This window comes from Felis catus, chromosome B4 (genome assembly GCF_018350175.1).
Source record: "Felis catus isolate Fca126 chromosome B4, F.catus_Fca126_mat1.0, whole genome shotgun sequence".
Taxonomy (NCBI): Eukaryota; Metazoa; Chordata; class Mammalia; order Carnivora; family Felidae; genus Felis; species Felis catus.
In genome coordinates, this window is record NC_058374.1 from 43,873,315 (window position 1) to 43,888,026 (window position 14,712).

Consider the following 14,712-nt stretch of genomic DNA (forward strand, 5'->3'; position numbering starts at 1 on the left):
CCTGGCTGAAGTCGGACGCTTAACCGACTGCGCCACCCAGGCGCCCCAAGACATTTTTCTACACTACAAAGAGTATACCAATTGGAAGAAAATTGCATTAAAATGAAATACCATACAGAGTGGCCATTTGTCCATATTTTGAAGTGGATTAGCTTTAGGTTTCAAATCCCAAGAATAGGTGTGATGACTCTGAACAATAAAGAGGGAAAGCCCGGAATATTTTCGGCGATACTATGGCATGCTAAAAAAAATCATGATCAGGGCTTGTTTTCAGAGGGAAATACAAAGGTTAGGAGAATAAAGAACGTAGAGGACGGAGGGGCACCTCGGTGGCTCAGTCGGTTGAGCGGCCGACTTCGGCTCAGGTCATGATCTCGCGGTCTGTGAGTTCAAGCCCGCCATCGGGTTCTGTGCTGACAGCTCAGAGCCTGGAGCCTGCTTCAGATTCTGTGTCCCCCTCTCTCTCTGCCCCTCCCCTGCTCATGCTCTCTCTGTCTCTCTCTGTCAAGAATAAATAAACATTAAAAAATTAAAAAAAAAAAAGAATGTAGAGGATGGAATGGAGGTGTACAGGTATCGTCAAAGAAAGGGAAGCAGAAAGGAAAATTCTGCCTAGTGATTTACCTACATATGCACAGGGGATGGGAAGGGGTGGGTACCTTCAAGGACATAGTTCATCTCATTTGTATTTTGACCTACAGCAACCTAAGCCTTCCTCCTTTGACTTGAGAAAACATTGAAAGAGTTTCACTGAAATGCTGTGAATGACTGGATATTCTTCCTGAACATTCTTGCCATCCATAAATAGGAATGAATTCCCTAAATAGGGCCCCATTCTTTAACATATTGTCTGACTTTAAATTTATGAATGTTTCCCTTCTAGGTTTCTTTTTTCTTCCTTCTCTCCTATTTTTAGTTTCTCCACTGCAGGAGACTAGTTCTACGGAAGAACTAAAGACCATGAGGCAAACACCAGGTTCAGGAGGAGTTAGTCTAGCTGTGGTTAACATGCATGCAGGGGAATGAGGCTGTTGACCAATACACCAGGGACCTACAACCCTGGTGGACTCAGAAGGGGTAATATTCCCAGGAAAAATATTCCTGTTCTAGATGAGTTAGACCAGAAGTAGGAAAGGTAGGCAATGCAACGACGCGAGGAAGGCCTAATTCTGTTCATCTCTCACCTCCCAGGCATTGTTGAAAAGCTTGCCATCACTTTTAAAGCAGCCATCGATTTGCTGTTTGCTTGAAAGCCAGAGCAAGGTCTGTTTTTGAACTTGTTCATCAATGTAAACATACTCCTTCATTTTCTCTAATGTCTTAAAAGTAAGGGCACTGAGCCTGTAATACAAATCACTAGTTAGACAACAGTTAGATAAGAAAGAGACGTCATTTCTCCAACAGGTTCATCAGCATTGTTCCCCCTACAAGAGTGGCTGCGTCTGATTTGGCTCACGTTGACCGCAAAGAACATTTACTGAGAGTGGATTTTTCCACTGGGTCAGTAAAATGCTGTGAACGTCAATATGTGAACCTAAGCGTAGGTAATTTCCAGCGTGTTTCCACTCAAAATTCTTGTTTTGTGGTTCATTGGATTATCTACACACGGAGACAGAATGGGTTTAATTAGATGTTCTGGGGCCTTCTGGTTTTCCTTTCCTCTCTCCTGAATCCACATGGCTCTCTGAGAAGTGTAGACCAACCTGTGTCATTTGCCACAATGTTAGGCTGTGGCGGTACGGGGGGGGGGGGTGTCATTAAATGATCAGACTTGTAGGCAAATTGCCACGGTACTTTAGGTATATGGTTGTATTAGAGGTAGAATAGTCAAACATTTTAGTCAATGTGACTCATTTCTGTAAAGTCACTTCGAAACTCATTTTGCTTCCAAATCCCACCGAACTCAGCCCCCTCAGACTGTCACAAGCCCTCTTCGGATCACTCTTACATTATTTAAAATAAAATGTTCATCTCTTACCATAGGCTTCCTTTCCGGTTACTCTGCCAAAACACACTATATGAACCATCAAAGTTTTTGAAAGACAACTGCTTTTGATAACCTAAAATTAAAAAAAAAATAGGAAATTAGTTTTTCAAGCTACGAAAATTAGAAGAAAAAGAACGGCACAGCACAAGCCCTGTGTTTGGGTTTTAGACAGACAGAAATTACTAGGAGGATCATTTCAAGTATAATTTCTGAAATTTGGGTTCTCTATCTATAGTGAGAAAAAGTAAGTCATGCTTTACAGGGTTTTAATGACCAGATATGACATGTGACTATGCCTAGCTTACTAAGTGGCACTTAACTAATTGTTTAATACCTTTTCCTTAAGGTTAATTTATTTCTGTGATATCTTTCTGGAAAGTAAACCTGGAGAAATTATCCCCTTGGATCTCTCCTTGGTGTCACATTTTGCAAGGTTTGTATATCCTTTTTTTTTTTTTTTTTTTTACATACAAATCCAGTCACTTCATTGCAATGGAATACAACTGGGCAAATGAATACAGAACTTGATGAGTGAGCTATTTATAGCTATTAGTAACAAGCGCAACAAACTAGGTAGGGTGGCACAATGTTCAGATGAAAAAAAAAACTGGGCTCATAATTTTAAAAGTTATTGTTCTAATCTGTGAGGCTGAATGACCGTGTAGATACTGAAGTAAAAAGAAAAAATAGCTAGGACTCCGAGCACCTCATTTGGGGTCCAGACCCCCTATTATGGGTCAAAAATAAATACCTACCTGTCCCCCCCCCCCCGCCACGAGACCACCTCATAATAATAGCTTTAGGACATCTTGGTATCAGGGACAATTGATTTTATTTATTATGGGTGGAAATTACTCAAATAGCCTCACCGTTAGACAAGAAAAAGAAAGCCTTAGATTTAACTTCCTCGGTCAACTGTTTAGTAGATTGTAGATAGTCTAGGACATAGGTATCCGATGCGAGTAGGGCAATATTCTGCTCTCCACATCCATAGGGCATTTGGAGAAGATTCTCCAGATTCTGCATCGCAAGTCCTAGAATATCCCCTAAAAATAAGAAAAGCAGAAGGTTACCACCACTTATGGTTGGTACCTCAGCATTAACAACCGCAGATAAAAGACACACAGTGGAAGTAGGAAATATTAAAAATCGCATTACAATTGTTTTTTAAGGTTTGTTTATTTTTGAGGGAGAGACAGAATACAAGCAGGGGAGGGGCAGAGAGAGAGGGAGACACAGAATCTGAAGCAGACTCTTGGCTCCGAGCTGTCAACACAGAGCCCAACACGGGGCTCGAACTCATGAACCTTGAGATCACGAACTGAGCCAAAGCCAGATGCTTAACTGACTGAGCCACCTCGGTGTCCCTAAAATTGCATTTAAATGGTGGAAACAAGGAACGTTCTCCTGAGGTAATTCTGAAGAGGAGATAGGCGTAGCCGGTGAAGTTAAAGGAGTTTCTGGTATGCAAAATGTTTCTTTTTTGTTTAAATGTTTATTTATTTTTGAGAGGGGGGGGGACGCCGAGAGAGAGGAAGACAGAGAATCCCAAGCAGGCTCCTCACTGTCAGCGCCGAGCCTGACGCGGGGCTCGAACTCACGAACTGCAAGATTATGACCTGAGCCGAAACCAAGAGTTGGGTGCTCAACCGACTGAGCCACCCAGGTGCCCCAAAGCATACAAAAGATTTCTGAAAATCTCCTTACCAGAGACAGGGGGAAGTTAGAAAAGTGTGTCTTTGCTTGTTTGCTTGTTAGCTTTTTGAGAAACTGAGCCTGTGCATTATAACTGCAATCCATCCCTCCCACAAAAGCATTCGTGTTAGAAAGAGAAGTTTGCCTTTGGTAAAATAGATTTTGCCTGTTACTGAGGAAATTCTCAGCATCTTTACCAAGCAAAGTTTATTCTGATTTTTCAAAGGGGAAATATATAAATATGTATGATATTTCCGATTAATGAGCTATAATAGAAGCCTTTGTTTTCTAAATGGCAGTTATCATCCAGCAGAACAAGTGTTTCCTAAGGGCATAGATTTGAAAATAGAACCCTCTTATACTGTCGGTAGGAATGCAAACTGGTGCATCTACTCTGGAAAATAGTATGGAGGTTTCTCAAAAAGTCAAAAACAGAACTACCCCACAATCCAGCAGTTGCATTACTAAGTATTTACCCAAAGGATACAAAAAGACAGATTTGAAAGGGTACATTCACCCCAATGTTTATAGCAGCACTATCAACAATAGCTAAATATGGAAAGAGCCCAAATGTCCATCGACTGATGAATGGATAAAGAAGATGTGGAGATACACACACACACACACACACACACACACACACACACACATATATACATACATATACATATATATATATATATATACATATATGATGGAATATTACTAAGCCATCAAAAAGAATAAAATATTGCCCTTTGCAATGATGTGGGTGGAGCTAGAGTGTATTATTCCAAGCAAGCTAAATCAGTCAGAGAAAGACAAATATCGTATGAGTTCACTCATGTGTGACATTGAGGAAAAAGAATAGATGAACATATGGGAAGGGGAAAAGAGAGAGAGTGAGGAAAGCAAACCATAAGAGACTCTTTTAAAAATTTTTTTAAATGTTTATTTTTGAGAGAGGCATAGAGACAGAGTATGAGTGGGGGAGGGGCAGAGAGAGAAGGAGACACAGAATCTGAAGCAGGGTCCAGGCTCTGAGCTGTTAGCCGATGTGGGGCTCGAACTCACAGACTGGGAGATCATGACCTCAGCCCAAGGGGGATGCTCCACCAATTGAGCCACCCAGGTGCCCCAGGGGACTCTTAACAATAGAGAAAACACTAAGGGTTGATGGACAGAGGTGGGGGGGGGGAATGGGCTAAATGGGTGATAGGAACTAAGGAGGGCACTTGTGAGGAGCACTGAGTGTTATATGTAAGTGATGAATCACTAAATTCTACTCCTCCTGACCAATATTACACTATATGTAGCTAACTAGAATTTTTTTTAATGTTTATTTATTTTGAGAGAGGGAGACAGAGAGAGACAGAACACTAGTGAGGGAGGGGTAGAGAGAGAGGGAAACACAGAATCTGAAGCAGGCTCCAGGCTCTGAGCTGTCAGCACAGAGCCCGATGTGGGGCTCGAACCCATCAACCACGAGATCATGTCCTGAGCCGAAGTTGGACACTTCATCGACTGAGGCACCCAAGTGCTCCTTAACTAACTAGAATTTAAATAAAAAATGTGGAAGAAAAAAAAAGAAAATGGTACCATTCTCCTTTCAGATCCCACATGGAAATAAGCATAGAGAATGACCTTCAACAATCCTTCCCTCCAACTAATAGTTTAGAGAAATCTCTCCATTCTGTTATTTTGAGGATTATTTTTTTTTAATTTTTTTTAACGTTTATTTATTTTTGGGACAGAGAGAGACAGAGCATGAACGGGGGAGGGGCAGAGAGAGAGGGAAACACAGAATCGGAAGCAGGCTCCAGGCTCTGAGCCATCAGCCCAGAGCCTGACGCGGGGCTCGAACTCGTGGACCGCGAGATCGTGACCTGAGCCAAAGTCGGACGGCTTAACCGACTGAGCCACCCAGGCGCCCCGAGGATTATTTTTTTAAGATCACCTCAATCAAAATTTTCAACTCATTGTGAAAGACAAGATTTAGCCAACTTACCCACAACAGTGAAAAAGGCCCTGGATGATCCTTCTACCACATTGCTTGGCAAGTCCAAAACGACCTGATGGGAGACTTTGGTCCCTAGATGGAAAATATTGATAAAAAAGATAATGTGATAACTTTCTTTTACAGACAATAGCAGCCAGATACACGGGACAAACATATTAGGAGACAGATTCCATTATTGACTTCTATTTTGCAAGTTGCTTATTAGAAAGATGAAATTGAAATCTCTGATCTCGTTTAGAATAATAATACATTCAGAGAATGGTGTGTGTGTGTGTGTGTGTGTGTGTGTGTGTGTATTAGATAATGGCCCTTAGTTTCCATTAGTAGAGTGCCTAAACTCCTTATGTGTGAAAAAAAAATGTAAAAAACTACTGACTATGACATATAAAACAGCACACACAGAAGGCAAAGTTTGGAGATTCCCACTAACATCAGATCATCATCAACAAGATGGCCACAAAGCAGGTGACTGAGGGGTGGTGATGTGTCTGTGGGTTGCTTTCTCCCAGTCCTGATCTTCCTCTGTCCAATGCTGTGCAACAAATCATATGGCAAGAGGAGCCAAAAAATATGTAAAATAGGAAAACGGGTTGAGGCAGACCAATGTCGTAGATGAACTGACAAAAAAATTCTCACAAATTATACTTTTGGTTAGCCAAAATTGTACAATGAAGATAGGGGATGAAATAAAATCATCCCCCGTTAGGCACTTAACATGAAATCACTGAAATTACTCAGTGTGGCCAGGGAACTAATGTGTAAGGAAAGGAAATAAGTTGACTCTGTTGACAAATTTTCTTTGGGACTAATTTGACCACCTAAAAGAGTCTCTTACCTTGTGTACAGATAAGGAAACTTTGAGTCATTTCTTTTTCAATACCTTCAGGCTGTCAAAGAGTAAACAAAGACAAGCACAAAGTAATGAGTCTGGGGCACCTTCCATGTAGGAAACGTAATCCAGAATCAGCTCAGAGAGGCACGACTGGCCCATGTTTGTCCCCGGGAGATGATCCATTCATTGACCCCTTTTGTTTAAGTTTGGAAGTCACTCTATAGTACCAAGACCTACTTTAGACCCTGTGTTCCCGTTGTTCGAACAGAGATAACTTCGATATCATCATGGGACACTGTCGAACCCCCTGATCCCGTCCAGCATCTCCAATGACAAATGACAGTGTTTTGTGGAGTAGGACCAAGAGGCGAGGTGAGAATTATCTACTGAGAATTGTTAATTCTTTTTTTTTAAATTTTTTTTCAACGTTTTTTATTTATTTTTGGGACAGAGAGAGACAGAGCATGAATGGGGGAGGGGCAGAGAGAGAGGGAGACACAGAATCGGAAACAGGCTCCAGGCTCCGAGCCATCAGCCCAGAGCCCGACGCAGGGCTCGAACTCACGGACCGCGAGATCGTGACCTGGCTGAAGTCGGACGCTCAACCGACTGCGCCACCCAGGCGCCCCTGTTAATTCTTTTTGAGGATGGTGGGATCTACACCGGAGTGTAGGACAAGTAGATTTGTCTCGGATTTAAGAGTCGGTTAAAAAAAAGGAAGGGAAGGTGCGCCTGGGTGGCTCAGTCGGTTAAGCAACTGACTTCGGCTCAGGTCATGATCTCACGGTTCGTGGGTTCGAGCCCCGCGCCGGGCTCTGTGCGGACGGCTCAGAGCCTGGAGCCTGCTTCGGATTCTGTGTTTCCCTCTCTCTCTGCCCCTCCCCCACTTGTGCTCTGTCTCTCTCTCTCTCTCAACAACAAATAAAATGTAAAAAAAAAAAAAATTAAAAAAAAAAGGAAGGTTAAGAGCAACAGGTCTACAGGAACCACGAGTCAGGAGGAAGCAAAAAATCATCAAGCCTGTTTCAAATATTAAGCTTTACTATCCTGGGTCAGATATTAATTAAAGAAAGGATGAATTTTCCTGCTGCTTTAATTCATCTAAAATGATATGTTTTGTGTCAAAAGTCACTATACTCGATTCATTAAGTATATTCAAGAAGAATGCCTCCCTATATTTAACCCATTGCTTATCGGAAAGAGCCTGACAGTTTTGCATGTACATACCTCCACCAACAGACTTTTGACCACAGTATCTTTCCAGTTTAGATTCTGCTGATCAGTTGCTTCTTTGGGGCAGGCACTACTTTGTCTGGACTCAGCAACTACCGTGATATTCACTTCACCTGGAAAACATTCCTGAATATAAGTTAAATTGTTGACCGTAGGCCTCTTCTGTAAGGGGAAATGGTTAGACTCTACGAACCACATCTTGAATTGGATGAACTGAATACATATGATCATCGTATTTGGGCTTGACCAAAATAATTTGTTCTTTCTCCTGCCTGAAGATGATTTGATATGCTCTGTTTTAGCTGTTTCAAGATCCTTATGTTAAATACACGATTCATTATGTAAAACACAAAACAAGGAAACAAACAAAAAGAATCAGATCTAAATACAAACAACTTGATAGTTGCCAGAGGGAAGGGGGTGGGGTAATGGGCAAAATGCGTGAAGGAGAGGGTTCCAGTCATGGAATGAATAAGTCATGGGAATAAAAGGCACAACATGGGGAGTATAGTCAATGACATTGTAGTAGCCTTGTATGGAGACGGATGGTGGTTATACCATAGAGATGTTCAATCACTAAGTTTTACACTGGAAACTAACGTCGCACAGTGTGCCTACTCTACTCAAATAAAAAAGAAGTTAAAAACCAACCCAACAAAACAATAAATGATTCATTTATCTAATTAAAAAGTAAAATATTTTAAGGAAAGATAATAATTGGCAAAGCCACCAGAAAAACTTCCTTGATAATTGGTTGTCGATAAAGGTTACGTATACCAATATGGGGACAGAACATCAAATAACCAGGGATCCTCACTTTTCCCAAGTTTGAACAAACACAAATAGTAAAATACGACATAGTGGAAAGGGCACTGGATTTAAGTCAGTGCTAGCAAGGAATCCATTGTTTTTAACTCCCCGTGAATCATGGGTCATGTAATTAAAACTGATCTTCAGTGTCATTGCTTGTGAAAATTGGAAGATTGGAAAAGATAATTCTTTTGGCTTCCTATTACTGTAAGCCTATATACCAATATATATAACCAATTACTGTTCCTGTTTTTACTTGTTTCTGTGTTTTGTTTCATTTGTTTCCTTTTAAGAACGACTTTCTCTATTCTTAGAACTGTGCGCCCCACTTAATGCCATAAAACTTACCATAAAAAATGCCAAATAGTATTCTATCTCAACGGCCAGGGTAAGATTTTTGAAGACTTAAGTGTAGTCAGAAAAATCGAGAAACAAAATCTAACAGGGAAAGTAGTTTTAGTCACACCAACATCACAGGTGAACCGAAATAATCGCATAAATAAACTCTTTGCTGCCTGCAATAACACAATGAACATGGAACATGAAATAAAGGAAATTTTAATGACAATTTTTTACATCAGCGATAATGAGTATCATGGATCTATCACATCTAACATTTTGTTTACTAGTTTTTTTTAACTTTCCTTTCCCTTATGTTTTCAACAAGATACTTCCAAATTTATTTTTCTATATTGCAGATAACACATGCATGAAGAAAATACTCTTCTCAGTGTCTGATCTCCTTCCAAGGGGTCACTGTTTTTGATGTTTCATGATATATCTAGCAAATTTAGAAGTCCTGGCAATCATCATGATTGAGGAGTAATTTTGGTATAGGTGACACATGTCCACGATGACGGGTGAAGGAGCAAGTTAGAAGTGGAGGACCTGAGCAACATTACTGAAAATATAACCTCCTTTTGGGACAAGACATATGGATTTGATAGATCATGAAAATTGGCATTTATAGTGTATTTAAATCATGTTATGCTTTTATACAAATGAATGGTGGCTTTGCATTAGCAACTGGAAAAGAGATGATCAAAATAGGATTTTTAATTGAAAATTTACAAAGAGGAGGGGCACCTGGGTGGCTCAGTCGTTTAAGCGTCTGATTCCGGCTCAGGTCATGATTTCATGGTTCAGGGGTTCCAGCCCCACATCGGGCTCTGTGCTGATGGCTCAGAGCCTGGATCCTGCTTTGGATTCTGTGACTCCTGCTCTCTCTGCCCCTCCCCTGCTTGCGTGCCGTCTCTCTCACAAAAACAAATAAACATTTAAAACAATTTTTTAAAGAAAATTTACAAAAATGAGACTTACAAAATGTGAGGGAGAAAACCATGTTTGTATAGAGGATTTAAGGAAAATAAATGAAGGCCATAAAAGTAGGCTGTTTTTTCCCTACATCTATTTCACGCATCCTGGGGATTAAGACTGCACCTACCATGATGAGACCTGAATAATGTATAGAATTGTTGACTCACTCTATTGTACACCTGACTCTAATATAACGCTTTGTGTTAACTATACTGGAAATAAAAGTAAAGAAAAAAAAAGTTAAAAAACAAAAGGGCTGGTTTTCCATGAGGGATTGGCATACCCATTGACTTACCCAATGTCTTCGGTAGAAGAGTCCAGACATACGTTTTCTTCTCTCCAGCTTGGATAATCTCACTGCCATTGTTTTTAGGGGTGCTGATATTTGCTTCAAAATACTGAGATGATTCCAGCCGGACCGAAATCTGAAAAAAAAAAAAAAAAAAACAGTCAAGCAATGAGGGTGGCGTTCTAAAAACTTTGCTGCTACGATTCCTCTTCCCATCTTGAGAAAATTAGCCAATTTGCTAGCAAAAAACTATGGGAACAGGTCTTATAACTTGATAGTGCCATTTTTGCATTTGAGAATAAAGAGACTAGGGCAATATTCAAGGAAAACATTGAGAGATCTTTTGGCGTTGGTAGAGTTCATGTCCAGATTGAAGGGAACAACTTACCTCTACACATGTACTCAGGTAGCTGAAGACACTGACAACCAAGTCGGATTGTTCATTTCGAACAACTGAAAAGGGCAAAGTCATTTCAACAAAAAAAGGCTGGGAGATTTCCAGAGTGACTGTTGATGAAATGCCAAACCCGGCGTCACCATTCACACAGAAGCCATTTGCCTGCCACTGGGTTATGGTATCAGGGACGAGGAAGGACATGTTTGCTGAACCTGAGGAACTAAGGAGAGACATCATTGATAAAATGCATTCCTTGTCTACACAAGGAAGCTAAACGTAGGGCAGAGCAAGCAAAAACGTATTAACTGAAGGTTAAAAGTAAGTTCAAATGTTTAGACAGGGCATTAGATAACAATCTTGAAAGCCGTATTTTTATCAAATTTATCTTTAAAAATGGCAAATTTCTTTGAACACTGCACGATTTAAAAAAAAAGCTGAAGCAGCTTGCATCTGCCTGCATGAGATTAATAAATGAGAAACAATGCTAGAGGAAAAAAAAAATAACGTGGTCAGGACATACCAATGAATGATAGTCTCTATTTTACAAATACGGTATTGCTTTATTTATTTTTTTTTTAATTTTTTTTCAACGTTTATTTATTTTTGGGACAGAGAGAGACAGAGCATGAACGGGGGAGGGGCAGAGAGAGAGGGAGACACAGAATCGGAAACAGGCCCCAGGCTCTGAGCCATCAGCCCAGAGCCCGACGCGGGGCTCGAACTCACGGACCGCGAGATCGTGACCTGGCTGAAGTCGGACGCTCAACCGACTGCGCCACCCAGGCGCCCCAATACAGTATTGCTTTATACGGCCGATGGTGAAGTTTAAGAAATAACAACGAAAAGAAAATAGAAATAAACCCAGGAGAGAAAACTCAAAAACTCACTCGACACTGACGAGGTCCCATATCCACGTCTCTGGGAAGTTTGTTCTTACCGTTTCTATTATAGCCTGTTCTACATAGTCAAAATTCTCCTTCAGGCCTCCACCAGCTAAAAGACAAGAGAAATGCTTTATCTGGAGAGAATAAAGGTATGTGTTTCAAAGGCACATACCTATAAGCTATGTCGTTAGTCACCACCCATCCTTAATGTGAAGCAAAATAGGGCTTTGCTCCCGGGGCTCATTGCCAATAAATGTATATCTACACCTAGGCATCGGCATTTTGGCGTTCAAATCTCTGCCATTATTCAAAACCGCAACAAACCGACAAAAATAACAACCGGGCTACATTGTGCCTCCAGGGCCAGATTTAGAGAAAGTGATGTGTGTTCCTGAATTGAACTTCTCATTTGACATTCTGGTATCTTGCACTTACTTGGCCTCTAGGCTGTAACCGGCATTCTTTTTTTTTTAATTTTTTTTTTAACGTTTATTTATTTTTGGGACAGAGAGAGACAGAGCATGAACGGGGGAGGGGCAGAGAGAGAGGGAGACACAGAACCAGAAACAGGCTCCAGGCTCTGAGCCATCAGCCCAGAGCCCGACGCGGGGCTCGAACTCACGGACCGCGAGAGCGTGACCCCGCTGAAGTCGGACGCTTAACCGACTGCGCCACCCAGGCGCCCCTCATTTATTTATTTTTTGAGAGACAGAGCACAAGTGGGGGAGGGACAGAGAGAGAGGGAGACACAGAATCGGAAACAGGCTCCAGGCTCTGAGCCATCAGCCCAGAGCCCGACGCGGGGCTCGAGCTCCCGGACCGCGAGAGCGTGACCTGGCTGAAGTCGGACGCTTAACCGACTGCGCCACCCAGGCGCCCCTTGCTTGGGCTATCTTTACTCTGGCCTTTGAGCCATCCTTCTCCCCACCCTGAAACACTTTTGTTTTCTTCGCTGGTCTTGCATAGTGCTTCCCTCACTGCTTGGAATGCGCTTCTAACTCTTTTGCGATGTACAATCATTCATCTTTCACGTCTTGGCATAAATGCCAAGGATTTAACAGGCCCCGGAGGAATTTATGTCTCCTGTTTACTTTCTTCCCATTTCGTGCACTCTTCCCAGGTTTTTGGTGTTCCTGTTTCACTTGTCGGGCTTCCCTGTGAGACTAAAAGTTCCAGAAAAGCCGAGATGAAGCCACTGCCTTTACGATGTGTGACTCCGTACCTGGCCTCAATAAATGTTTGTTGAGTGAGTTAACAAATGAATAACTGAAGAAGGAGGACATTACAGGGAATGACCTTGGGGTTCAGTATATGTCATTGAAAGATACTAAGCAGTTTAAATGTGTCTGATAAAGATTACTGAATATAGTGTCATCGAGTCGCAGAAAAAAAAAGTACAGAGCTTCAACCTCTTGACTAGGACTTCGAAGCGGTTTTAAACTCTACACTTCTAGGGTCTCTTGAGTACCCGCTGAATCCACCCTTGCGTAAAGTTGTTAGGGCTTTCATTTTTCTCCAGTAGTTTCTGGTGCTCATCTTCAGGATCAGCCCCACTTCGACTGCTGGACTCCCTCGATATTGTGTAGGGGGATTTGTTGGGTGTTATTCACGTCTTTTCAGATCTGGAATTCAGCCTTGATTTTAGTCCCATCCCGATGATCTTGTTTCATTTGTCTTCCGGACTACATTCCCGTTTTGAACGTCTGTCTCATTACCTCATTCGCCGAAGATGATGGCTGATTTTTGTGTTTACAGCCCTTTCAATAGGAAACGGACTACTATTTGAACTCACGTCTCTGATGCCAGCTTTTCGGCTATCTGGGAATCAAAATGCCTTCTGTCTTGAACCCTGTGGACGGTGGTTTACACGTAATACAGGTATAAGGGCCCCATCAGGACACCTTCTCCTGTATCACACTCACTTACAATGATTGTCCCTCCCGCATCACGACACATAGCCTGCTCTTAAACACTTCTGATTCTGTGTTCTACCGATAAAAATAAACTTCCTTGTACATCCGAAGCTAATTCTTCCTTTGAACAACAACAAAAAAACCCAAACCAAAACCCAAAAACCATTTCTAGTCTGCCTTATCCTGCGGGATGTCTAGTTGTAGTAAAAAACATGGCCTAATTCACATATAAATCCCAATTTTTATAGTTTTATCACAAATACACCCAGTTCCACACACTCTTTTAGCCATCTCTAAGACACAAAATTCTAGATTACCCATATGCAAGTCTAACCTTTTTTTTTCCCCTTCCCCTCCCCCACGGTCTTCTGTTAAGTTTCTCAGGATCCACATATGAGTGAAACCATATGGTATCTGTCTTTCTCTGTATGGCTTATTTCACTTAGCATCACACTCTCCAGTTCCATCCACGTTGCTACAAAAGGCCAGATTTCATTCTTTCTCATTGCCACGTAGTATTCCATTGTATATAGAAACCACAATTTCTTTATCCATTCGTCAGCTGATGGACATTTAGGCTCTTTCCATAATTTGGCTATTGTTGAAAGTGCTGCTATAAACATTGGGGTACAAGTGCCCCTATGCATTAGCACTCCCGTATCCCTTGGGTAAATTCCTAGCAGTGCTATTGCTGGGTCATAGGGTAGATCTATTTTTAATTTTTTGAGGAACCTCCACACTGTTTTCCAGAGTGGCTGCACCAATTTGCATTCCCACCAACAGTGCAAGAGGGTTCCCGTTTCTCCACATCCTCTCCAGCATGTATAGTCTCCTGATTTGTTCCTTTTAGCCACTCTGACTGGCGTGAGGTGATACCCACATGCAATTCTAGATGGGGCACTGTATATTGGCCCATATCCTTCTGCGTCTAGATGCAATGGCCTGAGGAATGGCATCCTTCCCTCCATGGAACATACTTCCGGTTTCCGGTAATGAAGGTTGGTAAAGACTTTCAGACCCATAGCCTTCAAAGAAACAAACAACAAAAGAAAGCTGTGTGTTTCTTTCATGCAAGACCTAAAAAAAGGCCTACCAACTATATATTATAATGATAAACAGATGATAGAGGTTTCCTCTGCCAGCAAGGGTGTGGGATTTTAGAAGTCAAGTCAGCTCTATTCGATGTATGGAAAGTCTTTAATTTGGAACAAAAGTGATCAGCATTATGATTTATCTAGCATGTATGTGCCAGGATTTTGCTAAGTATTTTAAGTCATTCTCCATTTAATGCAAAGGGAAAAATACTTATGAGGTAAGCACTATCATCACCCTAATTAACGTCACACAGATGCAAAC

At 41.5% G+C, this 14,712-nt stretch overlaps 1 protein-coding gene across 2 annotated transcripts in view; it reads right to left on the bottom strand.

The window, feature by feature from the left end:
* LOC101081475 (ovostatin homolog 2-like) overlaps positions 1-14,712 on the bottom strand; it is a 57,384-nt gene that overhangs the window by 11,933 nt on the left and 30,739 nt on the right. For both annotated transcript variants that reach the window (XM_019834475.2, XR_006600526.1), the window contains exons 17-26: positions 14,237-14,381; positions 11,447-11,552; positions 10,551-10,779; positions 10,169-10,298; positions 7,741-7,859; positions 6,517-6,568; positions 5,670-5,753; positions 2,857-3,033; positions 1,979-2,060; positions 1,185-1,341 (exon numbers count right to left, since the gene is read on the bottom strand). In XM_019834475.2, coding sequence (XP_019690034.2) covers positions 1,185-1,341; positions 1,979-2,060; positions 2,857-3,033; positions 5,670-5,753; positions 6,517-6,568; positions 7,741-7,859; positions 10,169-10,298; positions 10,551-10,779; positions 11,447-11,552; positions 14,237-14,381 — 1,281 coding nt within the window. The remainder of the gene's footprint in view (positions 1-1,184; positions 1,342-1,978; positions 2,061-2,856; positions 3,034-5,669; positions 5,754-6,516; positions 6,569-7,740; positions 7,860-10,168; positions 10,299-10,550; positions 10,780-11,446; positions 11,553-14,236; positions 14,382-14,712) is intronic.